At 41.1% G+C, this 27979-nt stretch overlaps 1 protein-coding gene across 3 annotated transcripts in view; it reads right to left on the minus strand.

Annotated features, from left to right (window-relative positions):
- nalcn (sodium leak channel, non-selective) overlaps window positions 1-27979 on the minus strand; it is a 122737-nt gene that overhangs the window by 57904 nt on the left and 36854 nt on the right. For all 3 annotated transcript variants that reach the window (XM_034693891.1, XM_034693892.1, XM_034693890.1), the window contains 2 exons: window positions 7680-7811; window positions 4394-4561 (listed from right to left, as the gene is read on the minus strand). In XM_034693891.1, coding sequence (XP_034549782.1) covers window positions 4394-4561; window positions 7680-7811 — 300 coding nt within the window. The remainder of the gene's footprint in view (window positions 1-4393; window positions 4562-7679; window positions 7812-27979) is intronic.

Consider the following 27979-nt stretch of genomic DNA (forward strand, 5'->3'; position numbering starts at 1 on the left):
CCTTACTCAAGGCAGATTGGTAATGCCTAGGCAGGTTGACCAGCACCTCTTTAACCTCCAGTTCACTTGCCAAACTTCATCCATACTGGGACTTGAACCTGCAACCCTCCGGTTCCAAAGCCAAGCTCTGGACTGAGCTTCTGCCACTTTACACCCTGCATTATCTGTGCATGAATTTTGGTTACTATTTGAGTTTCTTCCATGTTCATATTTGTAATTGATAAAACATTTTTGTTGTTATTCTTTTAGTCATTTATCATACATGTGATGCAGAGAGCTGTCGAATTGCACTCTTCTAATAATGCTTTGTTGTGTTGTGTGTTGTGGATCACAGTTATATCCCTCTTTTTTACAATGTAGATCAAGTGGTTTTGGTAATTAATAGGGGTGTAACGGATCAAAAAACTCACGGTTCGGATCGGATCACGGTTTTGAGTCAAGGATCGGATAATTTTTCGGATCAGCAAAAAAAATAAAAAATAAAAAGACAAATATAACTTTGTCCTCCATTTATTTTGTAAAACACTTAAACTTTTGCGAATTAAATAAAAACAACCATCAACTCAAAATTTACTCTGGGCCCAGTCCTGCCTCATTCACTGCATTTCATGGCATGGCAAGTGAAGGAGCAGAGGAACTTCAAAAGTTTCACTCCATTCTTCTTTCATTGGCTGATTTTCACCGTCCACTTTTCTTTGAGATGCAAACTGAACACACCGTTTTCGTGCATTCTAGGGTCCTACAGCTGGCAAAGTGCAAATATGCGAACTGCTCCATAAATGAAAGTGAAAGTTAAAAATTGCACTTGCAGCAGTGGACTCTAAGTGACCCAGTAACAGCCTGTCTGCGTATTGTTGACATGGAGACAAGTCCCGGTAAACACGACCAGAACACAGAGTGAAGGAATAACAGTTCGGGGGCCATGAACAGGCGGCCGGATGCGGTCCGCGGGCCGCGTATTGACGGCCTCTGGTCTAGTGGGTGCGCGACGGAATTTCATAACGTGGCTCAATCACATTCAGCATTCACTGTATTTCACAGGGAAACCAAAATGCTCCCATACATGTGACTTAAAAGTTGCAGGAGGGTTTTCAAGTTCCTCTGCTCCTTCACTTGCCATGACTACTGCTGTGCTTGAAGAGTGAGTGTGGATTGAACATGCGGTCATCACGTGAACACGCGCAACTTTTTTCATCAACCGATCCGCGGACCACGTCCGTGCCGAACCGTGGAGAGGCATCCATACGGATCACGGATCAACGATGATCCGTTGCACCACTAGTAATTAAGGCACAAACTCAGAACTAAGTCACAGATTTAGCTTGTAAATGTGATGCATGGAGCACAGCAGAGTACAGCACAAAGCATGATTTGTAACAAACAAATATACCCAATTCAATTCACACACACAGTGCCATATGAACACAACCAATTGTAACATGAGAATAAAGGAGCCTCATGCAAGCTCATGAACACACTAAAAGAAACCAAAAACAGGCCTTGCTTTCTTTAACTGGATATCCAAGCTAAATAAACTCTCAAGTCATTGCAAGGTAATTTTCCTCTTGCACTGCAGTGACTACCTGGAAGGGGGAACCTATTCAACGTAAAAGTTTCAGAAAGTGTGCAGCACTAACATGTAGAATACGTAAGAGACTCAAACACCAAATCAAAACTTGTTTTCAGCATTATAGAGTGATATTCTTCATGTATGTTAGCATGTGTTGGCTTGGGTTTAAGTACTGCACATGTGCGGAAGGCAGCTGTTAAGAGAGCCAGACAGCATCAGGGCAGCTTGTGTGGTCAAGGCTCATTAAAGACACATCAAGACGCTTTTTTCCCATCAGATCGTCCTCTGCGCCTGTTTTATCGGTTACATTACGTGACCCACAGCTGGGTCAAAGGGTTAAAAGTGGGTGCATTACTTACACACTGTGTTCGGGGATGGTTTTGCTACAGAACAATGCACCATTGCCACATGGGTCATAATATTTAAGGTTGGTGTACTGTATATCACTACTCTGAGAACTGGGTTTAAAAAAAAGATGGAATAAACCGGATTTCAGCCGTCTGTGGAGAGCGGAAGACAATACTCTTAAATAAAGAGAGATGCTGCATATCAGCAAGTGAAACTTCATTCTTAAAAGAAGCTGTTACAGGCGCATGAGTGATTGTATTCACATGATTCCACAATGCCTTCATGCTAAAAATTCACACTGGGACAACATTATCATGCAATTGTGTAGTTCACTGTCACAGTAAAAAGAGGGAATTTCAATGTTAGATCTACGGACAGCTAATTCCAGCAATGAAGAAGCAAACTGACTGAGAGCATTGTGAAGGAAACTAATCAGGATAACGAGGATGATGGGGAGGACAATGAAGAAAAGGACTGTTAAAGTTAACATCCTAAGCTAGGCAACCTCAGCAATTGCTGTGTGCCAGAGATGTTTTTATGGTAACTTTGAATATTTTTTTTGTTTTTGCATAATTTTAGTTTGATTTAAAGTAAGTAACCTGAGCTGAGCTACTTCTGTCATTGCTGTGTGCCTGGAAAAAACCTTCTAGCAGGTAGGTAGTTTAAGCTGGTGCTATATTTGTTTGTCTTTGTATTTTGCTTAAAGATGCTGTTGGTAGGAATGGCTTCAAAAACATTACTTTTTTTCTGCTGGGTTTGGAGAAAAGGTCATAATACCCATCGGTGCTCATCGGTAAGTGGAGTAATTTGAGACTATCGTGAAATCTCTGTGTTTTCCAATGCCTTTGTATCAAGCAATGTTATTATTCTCCTTGTTCCCGTTATGACGGACCAATCATAGCTAATCTCCAATCCTATTTCCTGACTGGTTGAGTGGCGGCCCCACTATGGGTGCATCTCAAAGCTCTAAACTGCAGTCTCCTCGCTCCTCGCTCCTCGGTCGAACCGGAAGTACTTACTGACGCGCCATTTTAACTTGCGTCCCAAAGCTCTAAACACTGCTGGAGGAGAGAGGAGCGAGGAGCGAGGAGACTGATCCGAGGAGGGATAATCGAGGAAACACGAGAGCAGACTTTGCGGAAGTCTTTTCTCTGACAGACACGCCCCCTTATCGAATATCACTCACCGATTGGACGCTGCAGCGGCTCGGACTTAACCGAAACTTAACATCAGCTGAGTTTAATAACAGAGAAAAGATGGACCTTAAAACAGTCATTAAGGGTGCCCTGAAACAGATCATAAACATCCGTCGGTTTCTAAACAGTCTGTGTGAGATGAGCTGAGATTGAAAAGTGTTTGATGTGAATTTTAAAAACAAAATACTGATCGCAAAATCATAAATTCAATATAACAGAGGATGGATGTTATATCTGATTGTTTTTGTCAGATTCACTGTCTAATGAAATAGAGTAATGGAGTCTAATATCATAGATATAATACATATTAATGATCAGTTATTTCTCCTGTTAGTTTCCCCATTTGTTCTCGTTTTCTTCATGAAGAGAAGTCTGACAGTAAAGTTTGTCTGTTAGTAAAAACACTTGTTATATTTCCTGTCAGGTTAATAAAGTTTCATACGAGGCTGATCATTAATGAGCACAGGGTTTGAAAAGAGTTGCATGGTTTCTATTTTCCCTTAAAGTAATAAATAATTTAATAATGAGGCATTTTACCGGTGAATCGATCCGCGATGCTTTAGGACAGAATAAACAGAGAGCTGATTCTCTTCATGTGCAGGTGTGTGTTAAACAGGTAAACACAGCGACAGAGCTCTGTTACAGTGAACATGTGTGCAGACACAAACAGCTGTTAAAGCCGTCATCACAAACCGACGTCGCTTCACGTGACGCTCCGGAGGAGAGGACGACTCATTTCTCTAAATACAAATCTCCTCTCTCCTCTGGTTTCATTTTCTCGCATCTCTGGTGGGCGGGACTAAGACGAGGAAGAGACGTGAGGAAGAGACGTGAGGATGGACGTTTAGAGCTTTGAGATGCACCCTAAGTCGCCCTGATTAGCTGGGAAGCCACTACTTCCTCATAGAACGCACACAACGATCTTTTGTGGGCGGGGTTACAGAGCAGAGAGGGGAGGGGTAGTAGTTGACATTTGACATCTCTCTCTGAATGTTTTTATCACGACTACCAACAGCAGCTTTAAGTAAACATATTAAAGTTTAATTGCAGTGTGTAAGTATAGAATGTAAGTATTGTACACACATATATGTTTTGTTGTTGATGTGGAATTGTGACTGTTTGGTTGTGATAGTGGCATAATTTTTGCTTGAAATCAAGATGAATATTCTAAAAACAAAAATGTACAGATGACTTCAAAAAGTCATCCCAGTACTCTTTGTTGTTCTAATAAATTGCCTGTTGCATTGAAATAAGCATGTTTTCCTGTGTTTGTCCATACCTGAAAATAAGTGAACTGGGAGTGGTAGAGGTCGGGGTAGATGTGCAGCGTGGTGCCCACCACCAGCAGAGATTCAAACTTGTGCAGCGAGGAGCTGATGTAGCCCGTGAAGCCCAGACACCAGATTTTCAGAAGGGCTTCCAGGTCGAATAAGACAGTGAAGGCCACCTGGGAGGGAACACAGAAGATAAAATCAGTGTTGGCATTTTCTCTCTGCAAACACACATCCAACTGCACTGCAAGGAGTACAACCCTCCCCTGTAATTACACTTTTCGGGTACTTGAACTTAAACTTGAACATTTCCAAATTGCACTTCTTCAATCCTTTTTTAATTTGTTTTTTTTAAAGTTAAGGCAAAAACAGAGTGCTTTTCATTCCACTACTTTTTGTAAGACAGCTGTACTGCCTCCTTTGCGGATTATGATTCCAGGGTTGCTGCCCACTTCTCTAATACTTTTGAGGACTCTTTAAAACCCAAACAAAGATAAATTGATGCTGTCTTTGCACAGCAGAACAAAGGGCTTTTCTGTGGGCATATTTAACTATTTATTCCAAGTTTAAAGGCCTTTTGCATATCTCATCTCATAATCCTTGTTTTCCCCTCTGCCAACTTTCTTTATGTTTTCCATCTTGAACTTTTCCTCCATCTTCTTCTCTCTTCCATTTGTGGTTTGTGAATACGTACATGATGAGCTTACAGAGGGAAAGATGAAACAGACAGTATAACAAACAACGTTACAGACGATGCAAGAGCTTCTATCTCTAGTGGGGGTGCTAACACACCCAACATTTTCACTGTTGATTGTCCTTTTAGCCGTGTTTGTTTACTCCTGCAACTTTATGATCTAGCAGAAGTACATTTTGTGTCCTTTCAAAATAAAAGCATGTTTTTTATTACACCACAAAATGAATAATCTTGGCTTAAGGCAGTAAGCCAGCATTGTGAACGTTATCATGTTGTGAGATGAGCGTATCTTTCAATCCCCACTGATAAGGCTACTGTACTTTTATCTAAGCACATTCTAAAGGGTTTTTATTTATCATGGAATATTCTCATTGTGTTACATTCCTACTTCTCCTTCAAAGGCCCTCCAGGGAGTTGACAATCAGCATTTTATTGTGACAGAAAGCTTGACATTGATTTAGATCAGAGATTGCAAATCGTTTAACAGACAGCCTAAATTAGAAATTGGGGGAATTATACTTCTTTGAGGTTTTAATGTAAGACACTGCCAGGGTGCATTACAATAGTGATTTATGACTCTTACATTAGGACCAAACATCAAATACTGTCTTTCTGTTGTTTCTTATCTGTCCCTTGTTGTTCCCCAAACCTCATAAAAGTGCAATGTCAATCTTTGGAGGACATTGTTTAGTCCGGAATCATAATAAGCCTACAAGCGAGGAAAGCACAGTAAGGAGGAGGAAGTAAATCTGGCACCTAACCATAATACAGGTTCATTTCTCTAACTAACTCTAAACCCAGTGACTCCATTTTCTCTTCTCCCCTCACATCCGTCACACAGGTTGGAACAAATCTGCAGATCGATGTCAGTATAGTGGAAGGAGGGAGTTAGAGAAGGTATTACTGTTTGTTTTTTTCCCCTTCTCTTATCTCCTTCATTCAGCTGTGTTTAAGAGAGAGGGAGAGGTATGAAGGGGATGTGATCCGCCTTGGTTGGCGCTTTCCCACCTGAATACTGATGACATCAAACCAACCTGGATAACACGCAGAGTACAGTGAATCTGTGCACACTTGAAAACAAAAGGAGTCGAATGTATAAAATTCACCTACATATATTAAACTTGATCGAATAAGGTACATGTACAGACACTAAAAATGATCAGTTACTAAACTCAAATATATGATGTGTCTTTGAAGCTTTTTTTAAGACAAGTGATGACGTGATCTCTTTTAAATCCCCTCTTAAACATTCTGTATTTCGCAGAGCATTTCCAGATTTTTACTGAACTTTATTTGCTTGATTGGAACCGTTTGAGAAATATATATTTTTGTGGCCTGGTGCAGGGGTTCCCAAATTTTTCAGCCCGCGACCCCCAAAATATAGGTGCCAAAGACTTGTGACCCCTACTGTCCCTCGAAGTGGTTAAATGTTGCTTCAAAATTAGTTTACCTGTTTCCTGTGCTGCTGTGAATTAAACTGCTGCTACTGATAATAATAATAATAACAATAATAACTGGTATTTATATAGCGCCTTTCAAGAAACCAAAGGCTGCTTCACAGGGTCAGGTAGGGGGTCAGGGGGGTAGGTGGGGATAACACTATCTAATGGGGAAAGGCCTTGAGGAAAAGGTGCGTTTTTAAAACTGTCCAGGGTTGGGGCGCCTCGGATGTCTGGAGGGAGAGAGTTCCACAGAGTAGGGGCTGCCACACTGAAGGCTCTGTCTCCAAAAGTCCGCAGCTTAGTCCAGGGGATGGAGAGTTGACCCAGGTCTGAAGACCGTAGGTTCCGGGATGGAGTGTGTTGGTGGAGGAGGTCAGCCAGGTATTGGGAGTGGGGGTGATGTGCTGCCAGGGCTTAGTGTGCGTGAGAACCCTGGCAGCTGAGTTCTGCACATAGTGGAGCCTGTCCAGGGCATCTTTTTGTTAATCAACTGTTAGCTAACCCTAACCCTAAATTTAGGAGTCATCTGGCAACAAATAAAGGCAGAAGGCTTATTTGCAGGGTTTTATTTAAAATTTCACTACTACTTTTTGTCTACATTTTTACAATAATGGGTGAAACAAGCAAGTTTAGATTATTACAAAAAAAAAACAAAGCGCCCCACAAACAGAGGCTACAGTCCCCATCGCAGAGGTCACTGGTTCGACTCCCGGCAGCGACCATTTCCTGCATGTCTTCCCCAACTCTCTACTCCCCATGTTTCCTGTCTCTCTTCAGCTGTCCTATCTAATAAAGGCAAAAATATATATATAACTTTTAAAGAAAAATATATATTTTACAAGAATTGTATTCCTTTAAAGTTATTTTAGGGGGTTTGTATGTCTTTTAAAATATGTTTTATTTCTTTATCTTGCCTGGTGGGATTTTTTTGACCAACTTGTTTTATTTTGTTTTCCATGTAAAGCATTTTGTATCCTGGCTTTTGATAAGCTCTCTATAAATAAAATTATCATCATTATTATTTCTCGTTTCGTGTAAAACAAAATATTTCTCCTTTAAACATAAGAGTTGAGGGGTTTGTGTTTAACATTTGAGTTATAAGTAACAGCAGAACATTTGAATAAATAGATGAATGAATTAATAAAATAAACGTCTCACCTCTGCCAGGTAAAACTCATCATAGTGCCTGCGGTGATTCTCTCCTTTGTAATAGTTGCTCGCTGCAACAATGACGTCCACTGCGACCATGCTCAGGATGAACATGTGGAACACAGACGACCGCATCAGTTGCTGTGGAAACAGAGACATGTTCAATTACAATCAATCTTAATTAAACATAATGAAAAAGTGTAGATGAAATCAGCGGTCATTTTGGATTCGTTTCCGATTTAACTTTTTCAAAATCGTGTTTGGATGTGAGCCAGGATGACAAAGAAGAGCACTGTCTAACTGAAGGTCATAACTCAGACAGCGACCAAGACAGGCAGATTTACTGAAGCTGTGAGGTAGAGAAAATTATTTTATAAGGAGTTAAAGAGGACAAATAATGACATTAGGACTTCTTGTTCTTTCAATGTAAATTTGTCCTCCCCATAAAGTATGTATACGTCTCTTTATAACCATTAGAAATTTACATTTGAAATGTTGAAGGTTCAAAGTACACAAGCTGAAAGACAGATGATTGGCAGTCAGATGTTTGAAGGCAGACTGAGTTGACATCTATAGGAACATAATCAAGTAGCACAGACATTTTTTTTTTCTTTTCCAAGGTGCCAACAGAAGAAAGCGTTGTATATAAATAGGTGGAAATAGAAAGGGCCAGCAGCTAAACTGCAGAAGATTCAAAGCAATCAAGAACCTTTCATTGGCTCCTGGAAAAAAAGACACCCACCCAGACAGCAGAATCAGAGTGTATTCAGACAGCCCAAACAAGAAAGGAAAGGGGCAATAAATGTGTGTTATTTCCTGTGGGGATTGCAGTGGCATGGAACGGCGACAACAACATCACATAATAGACACAATACCCAGTACCCATGCTGAGTCCATAACCCCTCAAAAACCGCACAAATCATGCCCCCCTCGTTTCTACAAAGACTGTAACGGCCTTCCTTTTGAGACAATATGACAGATGTGATCACAGCCCTGAACTGCCTGTATGTATGTGGCGAAGCGAACAGCTTGTGAGTGGGTAGAACCGCTCGCCCTAAAAAAAGACTTGCATGTGAGAGTGGCAACAGCGAGGATTGCAAAACTGAAAATTGAGCGGAAGACTTTAAGACAGCTGAGTGAGAGAGTGTTTGCAGCGTTTCTGAAAAGATCAAATCCTCCCCAGGAGAACGGGACCACTGCCATCCAACCTCCTACTCACAAATACACTCGCTGTACAAAGTCTTTTAAGTCTAGAAAGCATGAACTGGAAATGTGTTTGGTGCTTTGCAAACAAGGGGCGGTTTGTAGATGAAATGATCTGGTTGAGGCGAAACTTTTAATTGCACAAAGTACTTTTTTAAGGAACTACACAAAAAGAGAATGATGAAAGAGAATCACTAAAGACTAGAGATTTGCCCAACAGGCTGATAAGAATCCAGACAGGGTGAGACAAGACCCCTACACTTCGGGGTCTTGTCTCACCCTGTCAGGATTCCATTTCCCATAACCACCTGCAAACAAAACATTACCCCTTACTTAGCGTAAGACTTTCCCAACCAGCCTCACTTGAGGAACTGCAGTTTATTGCACTTCCTCATTGGCTTCATTCAACATTTTCAACACTGGAGATCTGCTTGGCTACAACGTGAAAGCCTGACCTCTTAGTAGGGGTGCAACGGATCAAAAAACTCACGGTTCGGATCGGATCACGGTTTTGAGTCACGGATCGGATCATTTTTCGGATCAGCAAAAAAAAAAAGAAGACAAGACAAATATAACTTTGTCCCTCTATTTATTTTGTCAAACACTTTGCCCATTAAATAAAAACAAGATTCAACTCAAAATGTACTGCATGTGCAAAGCACCCTATCTGTGGGCCCAGTCCTGCCTCATTCACTGCATTTCATGGCATGGCAAGTGAAGGAGCAGAGGAACTCCAAAAGTTTCACTCTATTCTTCTTTCAATCGCTGATTTTCACCGTCCACTTTTCTTTGAGCTGCAAACTTGGAACACACGTTTTATGCTAGGGTCCTACAGCTGGCAAAGTGCCAACATGTGAACTGCTCAATAAACGAAAGTGAAAGTTAAAAATTGCACTTGCATCAGTGGACTCGTAAGTGACCCAGTAACAGCCTGTCTGCGTATCGTTGGCATGGAGACAAGTCCCGGTAAACACGGGGTGACCCGACCAAAACACAGAGTGAAGGAATAACAATTCGGGGACCACAAATAGACGGCCTCTGGTCTAGTGGGTGCGCAACGGAATTTCATAACGTGGCTCAAGCACATTCAGCATTCACTGTATTTCACAGGGAAACCCAAAATGCTCCCATACATGTGACTTAAGAGATGCAGGAGTTTTTTTCAAGTTCCTCTGCTCCTTCACTTGCCATGACTACCGCTGCGCTTAACGAGTGAGTGTGGATTGAACATGCGGTCATCACGTGAACACGCGCAACTTTTTTCATCAACCGATCCGCGGACCACGTCCGTGCCGAACCGTGGAGAGGCATCCGTACGGATCACGGATCAACGATGATTCCGTTGCACCACTACCTCTTAGGTTGTCATGTTGTCAATCTGACCTCTTAGAGTCAAATATATAATGACTGTAATCTGTCAGGAGCAAGGACGGAGCAAGTGGAATGAGCGCTATAGAACAGCAAGTTGTCACTGGTGAGGGGGGGCTGGGGGGGAAATATTCAGTCACATCATATCACTGAAAGAAGGTGAGGAGTTTGGCCACTTGGGCTAAGAATAGAAGATGGAACATTTCAGCAGGTATGGAATTTAAAATTCATATTCATTAGAGTATAACACATGAAAACAGTATCTGAAGGGTTCTGGTTCATTTCAAAAGAGCAGATCCAAAAATTATACACTGTCCTGTTTCTACAGCAACAAGGAATGGACAAAGTGAACACCGGCTCATTATTTAAGTTTTTAGAAAGCTTCTACCCGTCATCAGTTCTCCTTCAAACTTAATAGAAAAGATTGATGGGAGCAGTGATCATTAGGTATCATTAGGTATATATTAAATATGTGATACGGTGTCTAAAGATGGGGAATGGAAAAGTAATGTCACAGGTCCTTGACAGTGATGGGGCATAAAACCTCCCTAAGGTGTGGAGCTGACTCTTGCAAAGACGTAACCCTTATCCAACGTCAGCATCAGTGGAAATCTTTAAGTTAGTTCATTTTAAGGATGCTACACAATTACTTTTAATGCTCATAACCCATCCACATATATGGGTGTTCATAGTTGTTTGTTTCTGTAGGTTTTGGCCAAACATCCACTAAAATAAACTGAGTTCTAGGCCACTGAAAATGTAGGTTTTCAAGTGGAGATTTTTGAAAACTTTGTTTTGTTGTTGTTGTGCAGACAGAAAAAAACAAATGACCACAAACAATGACGTGCTGGAAATTGTTTTACATGTGTTGCGCTGCACCAAGACGGCGGGCTACCGGTTTGTTTACATCTGCTCAGTACTGTTATGTACTGCTTTTAACCTATAATTAATTAATTGATTTTGTTTTTGTTTTGTTTTGTTTAGTTTTTTTGCTTTCCTTTGCTTTTTTATTATATATTATAGATGGTAGAATTATTATTCTATATAATTTTTTTTCTTGTAAAGTGTCTTAGAGAAACTTTTAAAGCGCTTTTATAAATAAAATGTATTATCATTATTATTATTATTATTATTATTATTATTATTATTATTATTATTATTGTTATATTTAAATGTATATTTTTATAAATATCCGTATACGTGTGGAGTCTAGCTTAAGACTGTGATTGCAAAATACTGATTTCGAACAGATGGAACATTTTTTAATAAATTAAACCATTTTCAAATCAATACTTTTTGAAAAATAATTGATTTCTTATTTAATCAGCTGTTCAATATGCTAAGTTGTGATTGCGATTGTGAAAACCTCTGCCTCCGCTTCATATGCTCGCCAAATTATCTCCATCTTCTAAATTTACCCTCTGACAAAATACAACTTTATTGTAGCCCCTTTTTTGATCTCATGACTCTGTTTACTATTTTATTATGGTTAATCCATCTCCTTTTGTAATCTTAATTCCATACTTTTAGCTGAACAAGTAATCCAGGCTGATAGCCTTGTGATTGGGTGTTGTAGCAGAACTTACACACATACCAACTCTACACACTCACTGGTTACTAGGCTCCTTGACTGAGATTGGACGTGACAAAGCAGTTTGACATTTCCAGCAACCAGACGCTCTCCCCCCATGGGTGTTTTGGCTGAAAGGACTTGTGTGTGGTAGTGTGTGTAGTAGTGTGTGTGTGTGTGTGTGAGAGAGAGAGAGAGAGGCAGACTGACAGAGAACAGAAAATGTGGCTCTATGTATGACATGGTTGGCTTTCTCAAGGTCCTGACGCTGCCCATATTCTGTGTCAGCTTCTGGGAATCACATGGCTGAGACAAAGCTGGAGAGCAAGCTGGAGCGCAGTGTGTGTTTTCAACCTGTGCCATATGGACACACAGTCAACTCGGCTACAGAACAACCTTTAAAAACTTCCCCTCACATTCCCCTTCTTTGGTGCATTTCACCAGATAACCCCTCTCTATACTCCTCCCAGAGCAAAAATGGCTGAGTTTGCCCAGCGCGTCTGAAGGCTGTGCCACACCATTTACAGCCTGAAGATGTCAAAATCAATTTTTACAGCATCAATTGTGGGACAAGATGGCCGTCCCCTGCTGTTTGATGTTTCTTGTGAGCCTGTGTGTCTCTGAAAACCTTTCACACTTCTTTGATGGATGCTATTTATTTGTGGTGCCTCTGGCTGGCTCTTTGAAACACCAGGTGCTCAATGTGAACCAGCACAGACACACACACACACACACACACACACACACACAGATTTTGAAAGCAGAAGCCACACATTAAGTCATGTCTTTGGCATTTGGCCAGGGATCGCTGGCACCTTACTGTTCGACAGAAAGACAAGCTTCAACTAATCAATCTAACGGCTGTTAAGCAATCGATGGGTTAGTCTATAAGGAGTTAGAATGTTGTAAAACTTGCTCATCACATCGGCCATCGCTATCGATGATTCAAGGCTTTCAAAGAAACTCAGTTTTTTGCACAAGTAGTTTTCAGTTTATCATTCTTTTTTTTTTTATCATTTCTTTTCTGTGTCCTGCTTATTGTTTGCAATCTCACTGGTAACTTCAGTCATGAAGACAGAGTAGAAATCAGGGTCAACGTTAGCCGGTGTTTACTTGCTTTTGGCCGGATTCACGTTCAGTTGTCTGACTGATAGAGGTCTCATCGGCTGAAATGTCTGTCGGGATGGAAAATGACAAAAGGTGCATTTTGACCAAGAGTTCTGGGGTCTTTTAGCCCCCAGAACTACTTTCCCCGGAACTAAAAGGTTCCTGTGCCCCCATTGTTGTCTGCGTTTCAACCGCGGGCTGAAAACCCGGGTAGATTGTGCAAATGAGGCCAGTGACGTATGGAGAAAAATATATATATTAAATAATATTTTGAAATCTTAATAAAAAACTAAACTAGTATGCATTCCCAGGAACTCCCTCTGTGTTTCAACAACTGTGTAAACTCCACAAACACTGTAACGGTCAACCGAAAGTCCCAGGACCTTTGAAAAGTACTACCTTCCAAGCAGGGGCTTTTCAGGGGGGAGATTATCTACCCCTGAACTAAATTTAGACCCTGGTTCCTACGGTTGAAATTCACGTAGTTCAGGGGTAAAGTTCCTGCGGTCGAAAAACGCCTAAAGCTTTCCAATAAAGGATCACAATATGGGTCTGAATATAAGGTGTGTTTTTCATGCCAACATACTTTTTTGTGCCACCTTCTTTTCTACTTTCCCCAAAACACCACGTGTCAGATTTACTGATCGACATAGCAGCACAGAGGAACCAGTAGGACCTGAATGCTGTCAGGTTGTCAGCTTTGCTCAACAAAAGCAGGAGGAGAACACTCCTCCGTTAATTTAAAAAATATATGAGGGAGAACACAGCTGAACTTCAACTTCTGAACAGAAAAGACAGTAAAAAATGTGACTTTGTACAAGTGGAAGGAGCAGGGTTAATGTCTACTGGAGAGCAAAAGGGTGAGTGAATCCACACTGCTTAAAGCAAGGCATGGATCAGGGTTACAATCTCCCACAAGTTGATCAGGATGAAGTCTAGAGAGATTTAAGGCTGGTTTATACTTCTGCGCCATGGCTGACAAACACCTCCAAAATGTAACTATGCGTCGATTTAACTTGTATGACAAATCCTGTGATTGGTTTGCTCGACGGGCATTGTATTTCCTGCATTTTCAGTACTTCCAGATTCGCCAGACATTGGCCATGCATTTCATCTCCTCCACCGTCCCTTATATTTTTCCCTGTAAACATTACTGTATGATAAACAGCAACCTGCATCAGCTCTGAATTAACATAATATATTCGAAATTGCTGGGAAAAAGCAAGCAGAGAGCAGGGCCGGAAATAGGTGACCCAATTATCAGAAAGACCACACTGCCCTCGAGCATTTTGGCGGAGTATTGCTGACAACCCAGACACATCAACACACAGGTATGTAGTGCTCACGTCTGCATCGCCCACTGCGTAGGGTCGATGCAGAAGTATAAACCAGCCTTTACACCACACTGAGTGACAGGAGGGACTGGGAGGGCTCTACTGTCTAATATACAGGGACGCTTCTAGGACACGTCATCCAAAAAGGAATTCAAAAGGACTGCTTCTTTAAGCTGAATGTGTTATGAGTTGATCTTGTTTGGATTGGAGTTTGTCAGGGTTGGATCATTGTAAGTCCTCTTTGTGTTCATCGTGTTTCTTTATCCCAGTGTTTCCTTGCGTTTCCAGTGTTTTCTTTTGGATTTAGTTTTGAAGACATTTTACTACAGTAGTTTTCTTTGTAACTTGTTTTCTTTGTTATTAAAACCTTATTTTTCCGCACATGGATCCTCCTCAGCTTTTCCCATCATGACAGAAAAAATAAAGGTTTTGATAATAAAGAACAAGAGTTACAAACAGAACTTGTAAAATGTCTTATAAACTAAATCCAAAAGAAAACACTGGAGACACAGGGAAGACTTACAGTGATCCAACCCCAATCAAGATCAACTCATGACAGTATGAAGAACTCAACTTTAATTAAATCACCTTTGGGGTGAGAAAACACCCCTCCAATTTACATCAGGGTCTTGCGCACGCTGTCTGGATTCTAATTTTCAGAACCACCCGTTCTCTATACATTATCCCTTACATGTCACATTCACTCATTCACACACACATTGGTGGCAGAGGCTTGTATACTGAGTACCCATCATTACTAACTAATGTAGCTCTAGCGAAAGTTCAGACAGGAAGACTATAAAAGCAATAACAGCAGTTGTTTAACTCTCCTCTCCCTCGTTCAATAGCTCACCTGCTTCCAGCTGCGTGCTCCGGAGCTGTCATTGGTTAATCAGCGGCGGCTGTCATCCAATAGCTCAGTGGCACGCCCTTATTGTCAGCCTATCAACTTTCTGTTGTCTTTTTAAATGTGTCTCTCTCTCTCCAGCTAGTTCCTTCTTGCATTGATGGTGCACACCCCTCCACCTCCCCATCTCCACCTGGTCTCTGCAAGTCTTCAATTCCTAGAAATTATCAACCATCACCACCAGTGTCTGGACTCTAGGGGGATTTCTTCTGCTGCCAAATTCACATATCCGACACTCACAAATTAGAGTCCTTACGCCAAAGATTTATGTCAAAGTTTCATTACTCATTAAGTTGTAATAAATAACCTTTAATCTTCAAACTCTGTCCCTCCTGATTGAAATCACATAACACATTCATATGCAACTGGCTAAGCCACTGAGAGTCATTTGTGTTCAGTGTCTTTCCAAGAGACGCTTTAGTGAGCGGACTGCAGGAGCTGGTGATTCAACCGCCAACCTTGGACTGAGGTATGACCACTTCTATCACCAAGCGATAGCCACCCAAGCTATACTCTGACATTCTTTGACATGCATGGTTTCAGTTCTCAGTCCCCAAATGTGTCAAAGTGCATTCTGAAAAATGCAGCATGTACTCAACACTTTTCTTGAGTGCAAAAAAAGTATGCATAAAAAAATAGTCTGCTCAAATAGTGCCGTAGGAGAAAAGACATAACTTTAAGTGACATGTATATTGGTATTTGGGGAGAGTGCAATTTTTGAATGCTTTCTTATATAAAAAATATACATATAGAGGAACAACAGCAATAGAAAGAAACAAACACCCTTGTCTCTTTTCATCACGCCCACTGTCTCTTGTCTGGGTCCTTGTGTTCTTTATCACTCAATTTATGCCCAGTCAATTTAAACAGTGAAGCAAAGCTTGACTCTATAAAGGCTGAGATACACAGCAATCTAACAGAAGAGGTGAGACGGTCCAAGCAACAAGTCCCAACATGATCAGCTGTCAATAAAGAGTTGGTCATCTGGAAGAGGTTGAGGGGGGACTGATATGCATCATACCTGGAGCATCTCCAGTGGCAGCGACTGTAACACCACCAGGACCGAGAGGCAGACTGACAGACCAATGACTGCTTCCTTCCTCACCCTCCGTCTGTTCTCTCGCTCTGCCAAGAAGGACAAATGCTTCTTTCCGCCGGTACATGAGAGGAGTGTGGCACATGTGCACAGAGCTGGCAGGATGTAGCAGCATTCACACAGGAATTGTCACCAACAGACTGGGCCTTGTTCTGGCAAACGTCTCCTGCTACAGTTTTCTCTCCCTCATGTTTACCGAGATTAGGAAGAAACTGAGTGGGATTACAGACTGCTTCACTTGACTTGTCTCTTCACTGGTGTTTGTTGACAAGTGGTGATAATAAGAGTGTCTAGATTCTGGCATTTGGATGGTAAACAACTCCGAACAAAACAAGGAAGACTTATTCAGAAATCTACTGTCAAATCATGGCAAAAAAAACAACACACAGCTAACTCGTGGTTTGTGCTGAAGGAGTGGGTGTGTTAAATCTTGCTGGGTTGGGGATCTAGTGAAGTGGCAGCCACCTTGGCTTATCTAGCCCCGACTAGAGTGGGCTGACTCATGGGTCTGGCTGGAAAACAGGTCTTAATAAAACATGATGGTCTGCCTGTCGGAAGCCTCCTACTCTTAATAACCCCCCCGTGCTTCTGCCACCTCTGAGTTCCTGCCTGCGTACCCCTTATTGGCTTTTCCTTGATTTCACTACAGCGTACATCACTATACGTGCATCCAGCTGATTGCAGTCAAGACATAACAAACAATGGTGCTCATTAACTATTATCCACTGCTGTTCTTTCTTAAAAAAAAAGGCTCTGACTCTGAGGATGTGTTACCTAACTGCAGACTTGTTTGCACCTGTGATCTGAAAGTGATGTGCACAGAGATGTCAAACAGAAACAGGAGCAGGGTGGCATGAATTATTTAACTTTTTTGGTCTCTGCTTACCACATCTACTTTAACCACAAAAATGAATGGATGAATTATACAGACGCTCCATTACTACAAAAATAACACAAAAAACTGTCTACACGATGTACCATGCTAATTTCCTAAGGGCTGCATAAAAAAGTTGAGTGTACTCTGGAGTTCCAATAAAAGAAAATGTGCCAAACTGAAATGTCAAAATGCTACCTGCAGCTACAAAGCCCAACATGATTTTTTAGGCTCATCTAGGTTCATGTCTTAATTACAGATCATCATAGTTTAGGCCGTGGGAAAAGTTTCTGATTATGAGCGCAAGGTGTTTTGGGGTAATCCCAGGAACTGAGTGCAGGCTGCTCTGAGCGGCTTTTTCAAAAGGTCACACGGGAGTTTGGTGAGATCAACAGAGAGATTTGCTCAAAATCCTTAAAAGGGCAAATTTGTCATCTAAAAAGAGGGACACGGGCACTGCTGGCTTAGCCGACTAAGCACGTCTAACCCAGCAGCGGTCTCTGGTTTGACCCCCGGCCTTGAACACATGCTGTATGTCCACCCATACACTCTGCTCCCCACATTTCCTGTCTCTCTTCAGCTGTTTTATCCATCAAAGGAGAAAATGCCCCAAAAATATAACTTTAAAAAGAGAGACACATCTTTGTTGCATGGCAACAGTGATTCAAAGCGTTTCAGAAGGAGGCTGAGATGAGGGATTCAAAGACACCAACCTGAGATCGGAGCTGTAAAACATCTAAAGCATGACTGTCTACGGGGTTGCATCCACAGAACAGGATTCCTGGTCGTAAATACTGAATATATTTAGTTTTTAAGATTTCAAATCAGGGCAGACTTTTTTTTCGTTTTTTATTAAGTTATATTTTTGGGCATTTTTGCCTTTATTGGATAGGAAAGCTGGAGAGAGACAGGAAATGTGGGGAGTAGAGAGTGGGGGAAGACATGCAGTGAATAGTTGACCGGCCGAGAGTTGCACCTGCGACTGCTGCGGCGAGGACTGTAGCCTCTATACGTAGGGCGCCTAGACTGCTAGGCCACCAGCACCCCAAATCTGGGCAGACTTTGTTTGGATGTGGGGCATCAGGCCCAAAATCAACCTGATTGTCTTGTAGTGTGTACCTTGCTTTAAGAGTGTAGGAGTATAGGTAATCCCTGGAAACTTCCCTGATTAGGGCAATACAATTAAACACAAGGAAGCCATCCTGGATGACCGAGGAAATAACCCAGTGTTCTCCAGGATGGGGCCTCAACACCACTGCAAAAAATTCAGACACTTGAAGAAATAAATGATAATTTTAAAAAGTATGCACTAAGGTTGTGTTTTTCTCTGAGCCTCATGTGTTTCTTTCTTCAGTTTGTAAGCTATAAACAATCTAACTGTAAAAGTCCAAAATACAAAAGCCTTTAAAAAACAAGACTCAATTATGTGCATAGTAAATGATTTTCCCTCTATTCTAAAATACATAGTGTGCTTTAATATTTGATCCAAAAAGACAATCTTAGATAAGAAAAGACTGTTGATTGACAGAATCATCCTAGAGCCTCATATCTGAGTTATACAGAGACATTTCAGTCCGAGTATGGTTGGTGGATGAGGATGTTTCTGGTGTTGTTGGACTGTCTTTCCCTTATGCATGTATTTGTTCTCTATTATACCCAATCGCTCTCGAAGTTATTCCAATCTCTCTCTCCTATTTTTCTCCTCTGCAGCCTATTCCTCTCTTCTCTGTGCCATCGCTCTCCTCCCACACACACAGACAAACTGACCTTAACCTTGACACTCTGTGTGAATGTGTGTATGTGTGTGTGTGAGAGAGAGAGAGCTTAAAATGATACAAGCAGTGTCACTGGGGGAGATCCAGAGGCTGAAGATTGGTGGCAGGGTAAAAAGAGGGTTCCAGAGAATCAATAACCTCTTGCTCAGGAGGGAGAGGTCAGAGAGGTGTTTCTTTCATTGGACTTCAGATCCCTCTCCAGTGAGCTGCTGGGTCATCCATCACTCTGTATTTAGCTCTGTGAACGGAGGAGTGGGGGGTGCAGGGCGATGTGAGCCGCACAGAGCAGCTAATCAAAAATAAAGTGATGCAAAATTAATCGCATTCTCCTCCTGGGTTACAAAAGCTATACTACAACGTTTGTGAGTCCTTTCCTCTGTTGTCATTCAAAAACTTTCATTCCTATGATCAAGAAACTCCTTTGTTCCCTGAGTTTTGTTCAGAGTACTTCCGATTTTATAGACTGCTTTTTTTTCTTTCCAGTGGAGGTACACCTGTATGGAGTGTCACCCTCTATTTTTGCTTATAGCTCCAATCAGCAGTGTAATTACGGCATGAAGGAGCACCGGGGGCTAATTAGCAGAGCACGTCTGTAGGGAAAGGAACAGGACACGTCATTAACCTTCACTGGTCCGTGCGGCTAATATAAGAAAAATACAAAGAAAGGCAGGAAAGTTCCCAAGGACCCTTCAAAACAATGTCTGTACTGCACTCAGCGAGATGCTAATGAAGTGTTATGAAATAAATAAGACATTATATAAGTGTATTACATGAATCTGTTGTTCTGGCACCTCAATGGTGCGACAAATGACTATTCCTCCTTGCATTCTGTATTCTAAAATCATATTTGAAATTCTACACAAGGCTGTGAAGTTTCCAAACATGAAAATTCTAATTTTGAACAGAAGTCCACTAGATTTTTTTCAAAAATTATTCAAATTTGCTCAACTTTTTATTATTTTTTTCCAGTTCTGTTAAACATCACCATTAAGCATAAACAGGAGGGATATGCCTCTCTCTCTGCGATCACCTTGGCAGCAGGTTGTCAGACACAAGGGGCAGAGAGCAACGAGGGAACGTCTAAACCATTGATCTTGGATGGTGATCTTACACGGATAAAAAATAAATAGAAATGTAGAAATGGTCGGCATTATACTTAGAGCAGCCGGAAATATACTGGCCTCCTGCCCAGGTATCATCTATGAGTGAGAAACGGTGCATCTGAACTTTGTACTTTACATAACAATGAATGTATTAAAGATGTTGTCTCAGTTTTAGCAACAGTTTAACATTTTGCAGGGTGTTTGATGATAATATTTCTTACAGCATCTATCTATTGTTTATGTAGCAGGATCAAGGAAACGGCAATAATAATAATTATAATAATAATTTTAGTTGTATAGCACTTTTCTTTTTTTCTTTTTTCTTTTATATATTTTTTTGCCTTTATTCGATAGGACAGCTGAAGAGAGACAGGAAACGTGAGGAGTGGAGAGCGGGGGAAGACATGCAGGAAATGGTCACGGCCGGGAGTCAAACCGGTGACCCCTGCGACGAGGACTGTAGTCTCTGTATGTGGGGCGCCACCAGTGCCCCTGTATAGCACTTTTCAATACGAGTAACAAAGTCCATCATAAAAACAGTAAAAATACACAATAAAAGAAGAGAGGTAAAGCGTTAAAAATGTTAATAAATTCACAAAATAAAAGCTTAAATGTAAAGGTAGGTGTCTATACTGAAATAAAATTGGGGACTAATTCTACAAGTCTGATCTCCTCTGGCAGGCTGTTCCACAGTCAGGGGGGCTCTGACAGCAAAGGCCCGGTCGCCTTCAGTTTTCAGCTATCTCAGCTTGGGATAAAAAATGGTGACAGGGGAAATAGCTAGCCTATCTCTTTAAACAAGATCTGCCTACAAACACCTCTCAAGCTAAATAATTAACATGTTAAACTCAAAATAACATTTAATAGCATCAGTTTGCAGGTGTAACAAAGGTAATATGATAAAGTATTTTGTTGCCAGGTGTGACTTCATGATGTCTCTGCTAGTGATGAAAAGACAACAATCCTTTGCAACATTAAAACCCCCAGAAACTAACTTCTCAAACTTAAAGTGATATAAAGGACATGAATCAGTATTATGATTAAAGCTTTAACAATGATTAATCAATTAATTCATTATAGAAAAAAAATTTCACAGGGTGCCGTTGGCCTAGCAGTCTAAGCGCTTTCCCAATATACAGAGGCTAGAGTCCTCGTTGCAGCAGTCGCAGGTGCGACTCTCGGTCTCTATGACTTGCTGCATGTCTTCCCCCACTCTCTACTCCCCACATTTACTGTCTTTCTCCAGTTTTCCTATCCAATAAAGGCAAAAAAGCCCCAAAACCTAACTGTGACAATAAATAAATAGATAGATAGATAGATAGATAGATAGATAGATAGATAGATAGATAGATAGATAGATAGATAGATAGATAGATAGATAGATAGATAGATAGATAGATAGATAGATAGATAGATAGATAGATAGATAGATAGATAGATAGATAGATAGATAGATAGATAGATAGATAGATAGATAGATAGATAGATAGATAAATAAATAAAATGTTGATGAATTCACCTTTTTGTGATTTTGTTCAAGCAAAAATGTCAAAATTATTTGCAAGGATTTGCAGCTTTTTCCCTTTTGGTGAAAATGATCCTTCAATGCAGCCGTACTGTCACACTCAGTGTGATTATGGATGACAGATGTTGTCAAAAGCCAAAATGAAAAACATTTTTTATATCCAGCTTCTGCAGAAAAAGAAAAAAAAAAAAACGTCCTCCACAGTGGGAGCAGAAGTTTCCCCTGCTCTGAGGGTTCTTTTGGTTTGTAGTACCTTTAGCAGGGGGAAGTTGCCTCTCTCCTCTCTGTCTCCAAAAGGAGCAGGTGGTCAATCAATTATGTGTTACCTCCAACTGCTGCAGACCCAGACAGACCCAGACTGGCACACGCACACACACACACATACACACACACACTTCCACAAATGGACAGACGTCACCCGGCAGATTGACAGACTGACGCTGAGACACAGAGGCCTGACCAGACATGAACAGGTGGTTTAAGAGGCACACCGAACATGTGCGGGTGAGCTGGCAGCAGACAAACAGAACACACACACACGCACACACATACACACACGCCGCCTGTAGATAGCGCCCACCTGCCAGCCCTGAAACATTTTAATCATTTGACGGCCAATTACTCTGAAGGCAGGCAGAGCAGAACAGAAACTCACACTTCACTTCCCTGGCACTCGCAGATGGGCCTGCAGGCTGGATCTCCACCGCCTGCCTGTCTGTCTTCACTCTACCTGTCTACTCAGCCAGCTCTGCTCCTTTCTGGTATGGGTGAAAAAGCAATGTAATAAGGTGCTTGGCAAGGCTTTCGGAGGGATAGAGAATGGGATATCCATCGTTAGTCAGAAATGATGACACTGTAATGTGATGTTCTTTCTCAAAGCCTGTGTTACATCAAAGAGAAGAAAATGCTGAAAAATAACAACAGAAGCACATCAGCCCTTTTTCTACAGGTAGAGCTAGTGATCAAGACAACTAATCAAATTCATCCTTTGTGCATATGCAGTGTCACAAAAGGGACTGTGTTTATATGGTGCTTTCTCTGGTCTTGCATTACATGTCACATTAACCCATTCATACCCTGACAACAGAGGCTGCTATGTAAAGCATCCATCAGTATTACCTAACTGGCCTTTTGTAGATTACACTTCAAACAAACCTAAACTCAAGGTTCCAACATGAACTGTTCTCCTCACAGTCTGAGTTATGATACCTCTGACTGTGGCTTATTATAATCTGGCTCCTGGCTTCTTTGCCTTGTATGATTCTAGTTTGATGGTTTTACATTGATATGATGGTTTCATCTGGTTAATATTAAAGGTAGGATTTATTTTTGCAGACATCCAAACTGGTTTGAAAGTTGAAAAAGAAAAAAAACGTGTTGAAAAAATTCAGATAATAAAAGAACCATCTGCAGCACAAATGTTCTCTTAAGTCTCAGATGGAGCGACATTTGCTGTCTTTTCATGTTTCTTTTTAGAGCCTATCAAAGCAAATTAAAAACAGTCCTTGTCATGTTGTTGTAAAATGAAAAGAACCTTTAGTAAAAGATAATTTTAAATAAGCTGGATAATTTTGTTTCCTACTGTAATTCTTTAAAACAAAATACCCTGCTACACTTCTTATCCCTCGTGATCCGTGATGAGGCCTTTTGTGGTTTGGATTGAACAGCCGGTTTCCCGACACCATCAGAAAAGTTTAAAACATTTTTAAAAGCCTTGATGGCTTAACATGTCGTGAAGTGCTGTCAGTGGGTGAGCGGTGACTGAAAACAATGGATAATCTTTGAAACCAAGTACTATGTGATGCGTGTCAAAGTCACTCTGAGTCCTATTCAACTTTTACACTGCTTGATTGTTATTTGCCGCGTGTTTGACACTTCAGAGCCTCCAGTGGGATGAAATTTAAATAAAAACAAAAGTAAAAAGCAGTGGAATTTCTTAGTGCCAAATACTCGCCCAGTTGAAACTTTAACTGTGGCTGTGAAATTCAAGTAATTTCATCATAATCGGACCTCAAGAGCTGCAGTTAGCATGAATGTACTGGTTAATGGAGTCCAAGAATATCGATAAATACTCTGCTATTGACAATAAAAAATACAGTTTATGTCCAGGAACTACAGATGTTAAGTCATTAATTTTAGTCAGGAACACCCATCATAGATTTTAACCATTCATTACCTAATGTACTGTTTTACTTGGCGCTATAGGCTCTGCTTTTTAAATTTCTCCCAGTTTAGCTAAGCAGCCTGCTTTGGCTTTCCAGGAAGTGCATTGCAAAATCTCCAGCTAGGCTTAAAACCATAGACTGCATAAATAATGGAACTAGTATCGTCACCCATCTGTTTCTGGAGCGCTGTTTTGAAGCCAATCGTCGTTTCTGCTGAGGTGAAGAGGCGGGCTTTGAGCCTCTTAGCCAACAGCTACAGTGTTCCCGCCTGTCAATCAAGTCAGCTGTGCCTCTCATAATGGAAAACTCGTAATCTTAATATCTATAAAATTGCCACGTATGAAAACACCCCCGTACAGAGTGTCGATCAAGAAATGAGCTATCCAGACTACTTCGTATTTTGAACCAGGCTGTAAACACGTTTTTTTCTGCTCTAATTATTGTCTTTTTTGAATTTGTGGTGGTTATTATGTGGTTTCCAGTACTTCCGTTACTTCCGTTACTTCCGGTACTTCCGGTACTTCCAGAGTCAGCGTCAAGCGGACACTCAATGAACTGCAGTTTTCAACACTTCCACATCGTGGAATCGTGGGTTGATTGTATCCTTACATCGCTACTTATTATCTTATAGTACCTCCCACTTTATTACCTTGTATCACCGATCCTACAATCAGTCACAGAAGTTTGCAGGCTTTTGCTGTGACTGTTTCTGCTTTACACGCCCAATTTATTGAGGTATCTTTTACAAAAGTTGAATGCAAGTTGCAATGTTTCCCTCCTGTGTAATAAATTGCACATTGACTGTGAAGGACTAGAACACTTGCTCCTATGAAGCACTGTATTGGCTGATCTAGCTGTTTTCAACTGCTGACATTCTCAATTTCTGTGTCAAGACCCTGAAGAAATTGGGAAAAATCAAATGAAGCTGGAGTAACTTGACATGAAATGTTTTTTCCTCACTATACATTGACATTAAAATGCTATCTTTATGAGTTGAGATGAATCTACAGGTTGTATTTTACATTTCAGCTATTCTACGTGTCATTTTGGGGGCTGCACCAGTATAAAACCATTGATCAGAGGCGGGTGTGTACAGACACTCTTTCAAGATTGAAATGCACTCAGATTTATAGCAAAGCCTCTGGTTGGTGCAAAGTTAGTAAAAAGACCAGTGGCAAATGGAGTCAACAAAAGGCAGCAAGAAGTGGCTAAATGTACGGCTAACACAGGAACATGGATAGTTAATCAGAAAGACATCAAGGGATGGATGTATTGTCATGGTTTCACTGTGAAGAGTCTCCTTAGAGACACTGTAGTTCAAGGCCAGATGAGGTAACTCAGCAACAAGAGACAGTCTACAACTGAGCTCTGGCAGCATGACACAGCTGTCTGCTTTGAAGCAAAGGAGCAAGTCTATTGCATGTAGTGTTCTGGAGGTTTTAAAGGTAGACTGAACTGACCCTTTTGAAAATTATAGTGGATTTAAAGAAGTGAATTGGGAGAGTTAATGCAGCTGAAATGATTGATTGGTCAAATTTGTTGTTGGTCAAGTTGTTGTGATTGGCTCAAATTGGAAAGACATGGCTTGAATTGGTACTAATAGCCAATAGCAACACAGCAACTCCCTCTGCTCAGATTGTTGTGAAGGATGAATGTTCAGCAGAGAATTGCCCTCTGTGTTTCTCTCCACTATTTCACTTTCTGTGGGGCTTTCATGTGTCAGACTGCGTTTGACAGGAGACATCTATCACAATTTCTGGACCATTGCCCCGAGCTGAAACAGTCCATGTGATGGAGGTGTGAGTTGTTCTACACTCTGACCCTCTAAAACACTCTGCGACTCTGTCCGTCTCATAGGAAGTCGTGATCACAAAGTCTGCATCCTCAAGGCACCGTGCAGACTAAAAAAAAGTGCAGTGGTATAAAAAAATCAACTGAACTGGTGTGGGTAAAGTGCCACTGTGACATAACCCTGCAAAGTGTTTCAAGATGGTTTTATAGCTCTTACAAGTTAGAATGGATGCATCTTTTCTGGCTTAACTTTTACCAACCAAACAGCTAAATGATGTCCCTTACATGGAGTAATACTCAATGACCCTGAGCTTGAACCATAGACTGGATCACAGAGAAGAATGAGCCAATGAGATGTCCAATTTAAAAGCTTTAACATCTTGTTTTATTGGAACCAGAAGCAACTATATTGGATGACATGGTGGATACCATTGCCTGTATATAAATATGGACGGCACGCCTCCATCTCCTCCCATTCTAAAACATTGAAACCAAAATACCGTCTTTATGAGCGCTTACATATTGCACAGGTGACATATTATGGAGCATGCCAGGAAGCTGCTGAAGCCATTGGTGTGATGTCAAACCCCTTCTGATAACGAAAACACACATTTCACTTCCTGATATAAAAGTGAAAGACCTTCTTGTGTTCAAGGAAGTTCAATGAATCTTTTGTTAGTGTTCATTACACAATTCCTTCTCTGCTAATCTTGTCAAGATCATTGCATGAGCACAATGTAGAGGCAGATTCTGAATGTGTTTGTTTATGTGGTACATGTGTCTGTATTAAAGATCATACAAGGTTATTGGGGGTCATTTAAGGTGGGAACCTTTGCTGTGTGGTCAGGGGTTCCACTTGGAAAGGTGGAACACCACATAACAAAGGGTTCCTACCTTAAATAGAAATTCCTATTCATTCATTCTTTATTCAGATCCCCATTAGCTGCCACTAACACAGCAGCTATTCCTTCCTGGGATCCACATAAAACAAACATAACATACAAAATATACACAAAATACAAAACTAAAAATGCTACAAACATTACATTGCAGAAATGACTGCCAATAACCCTGTGTGACCTTTAATACTGACACACGTACCACATAAACAAACTCATTCATAATCTGCCTCTACAACCTCTACAGAGCTGTCAATCATGACATCACATCCCTTCTGTTTAGCATTAAATAACTAATTAAAACTTTCCATTCTCAGAAAAAAAAAGAACTAAGAAATAACTGCTATGACAGAAATCGCGTTTCAGTAAAAGTTATCTAACGTGTCTTTTAACTTTCTAATTTGACCCATGTTCATCTGTTATAATGGAGAAGGTGGGACTTTAGATCTATATGGCAGCCAGTCACCAGGGGGAGCTCTAAAGTTTTGACTTCACTTAGGGGAGCTGTTGTGCTGTCCATGTTTTTATCCCATCTATGGTGGAAACAGGTTGTAACTCCTCTATCCTGATTGACAAGCCCCCATGGAAGCAACTTGTCCATCACATGGAGCCGTGCCCAAAAGCTAACCCAGCTAAACATCTATTTTTCTATAAATGGGCCATGAACTGGGCCCATGGGACATTCAGTAAAAGTTAACAGAGGTGATGAATCTAATGAGAAGTAGGCTAAATTTCTTGTCTGATTTTGTGCAATCCGACTCATTGTGGTAGCCCCCTACTGGCCATGAGAAATAATGCAGCTTTAGGGTTACTCCACATAAGCATCACTTTGAAAAACCAGGGGGCTGAATCCAAACCAGGAATCTCTATCTGGAGCTGCAACTTTTTAACACACCACTCTTATGGTCCGAGCACGACCCGGTTCTTCTCTCTGTCCATCTGTTAACCCTTCTTTTGACTGTCAGAAGTGTTGTCCTTCTTGTTACAGAGCCACAGTAAAAGCTGTTTTTCTGTGAGAGAATGAAGCAGATGAAGAAGTCTTTTGGTGTTCCACGTTATGGAGCACAGGGCTCAGAGGGAAGTCAGCCGTGTTTATCCCTCTGGTTATCCCTCTTTCTAAATCTTGCCTCCAACTGATGATGAGGCTCTAGGGGACATGCTGCTTTAATGGGAGTACTGCATATTTCACGTTCTTTTCCCTCCTTCCATCCTACTTTACCCCACTTTTCTATTTTGATTTCTTTTCCACGCTTTGTTTTCGTGTATCTGGAACAGTGCTTTCTACATGACGTTTTGTTGACAGGCATCCTCCCTCTCATAGTCGTAGACTCTACTGGCGGTCTCTCGCAGCGAGGGCTCAGCCGTTTTTACTCCTCACCGCTATCAACAGTGCACCAGCTGTAAGTAACGCCCGCTGCTTTCGGCTTATCTTTAAAGCCCAACCGTTTTGATCACACTGACCACGAAAGCAGCAGCGGCGTCCATCATGTCGACGTCATTTAAAACTCATCTATTGCTGAAGCAACATCATTAGTGCGGTTCTACACATCAAACGCGAGCCTCCCCTCGTTTAAAATCCCATCATTTAGCGG

The sequence above is a fragment of the Notolabrus celidotus genome, chromosome 10 (assembly GCF_009762535.1).
Source record: "Notolabrus celidotus isolate fNotCel1 chromosome 10, fNotCel1.pri, whole genome shotgun sequence".
Lineage (NCBI taxonomy): Eukaryota > Metazoa > Chordata > Actinopteri > Labriformes > Labridae > Notolabrus > Notolabrus celidotus.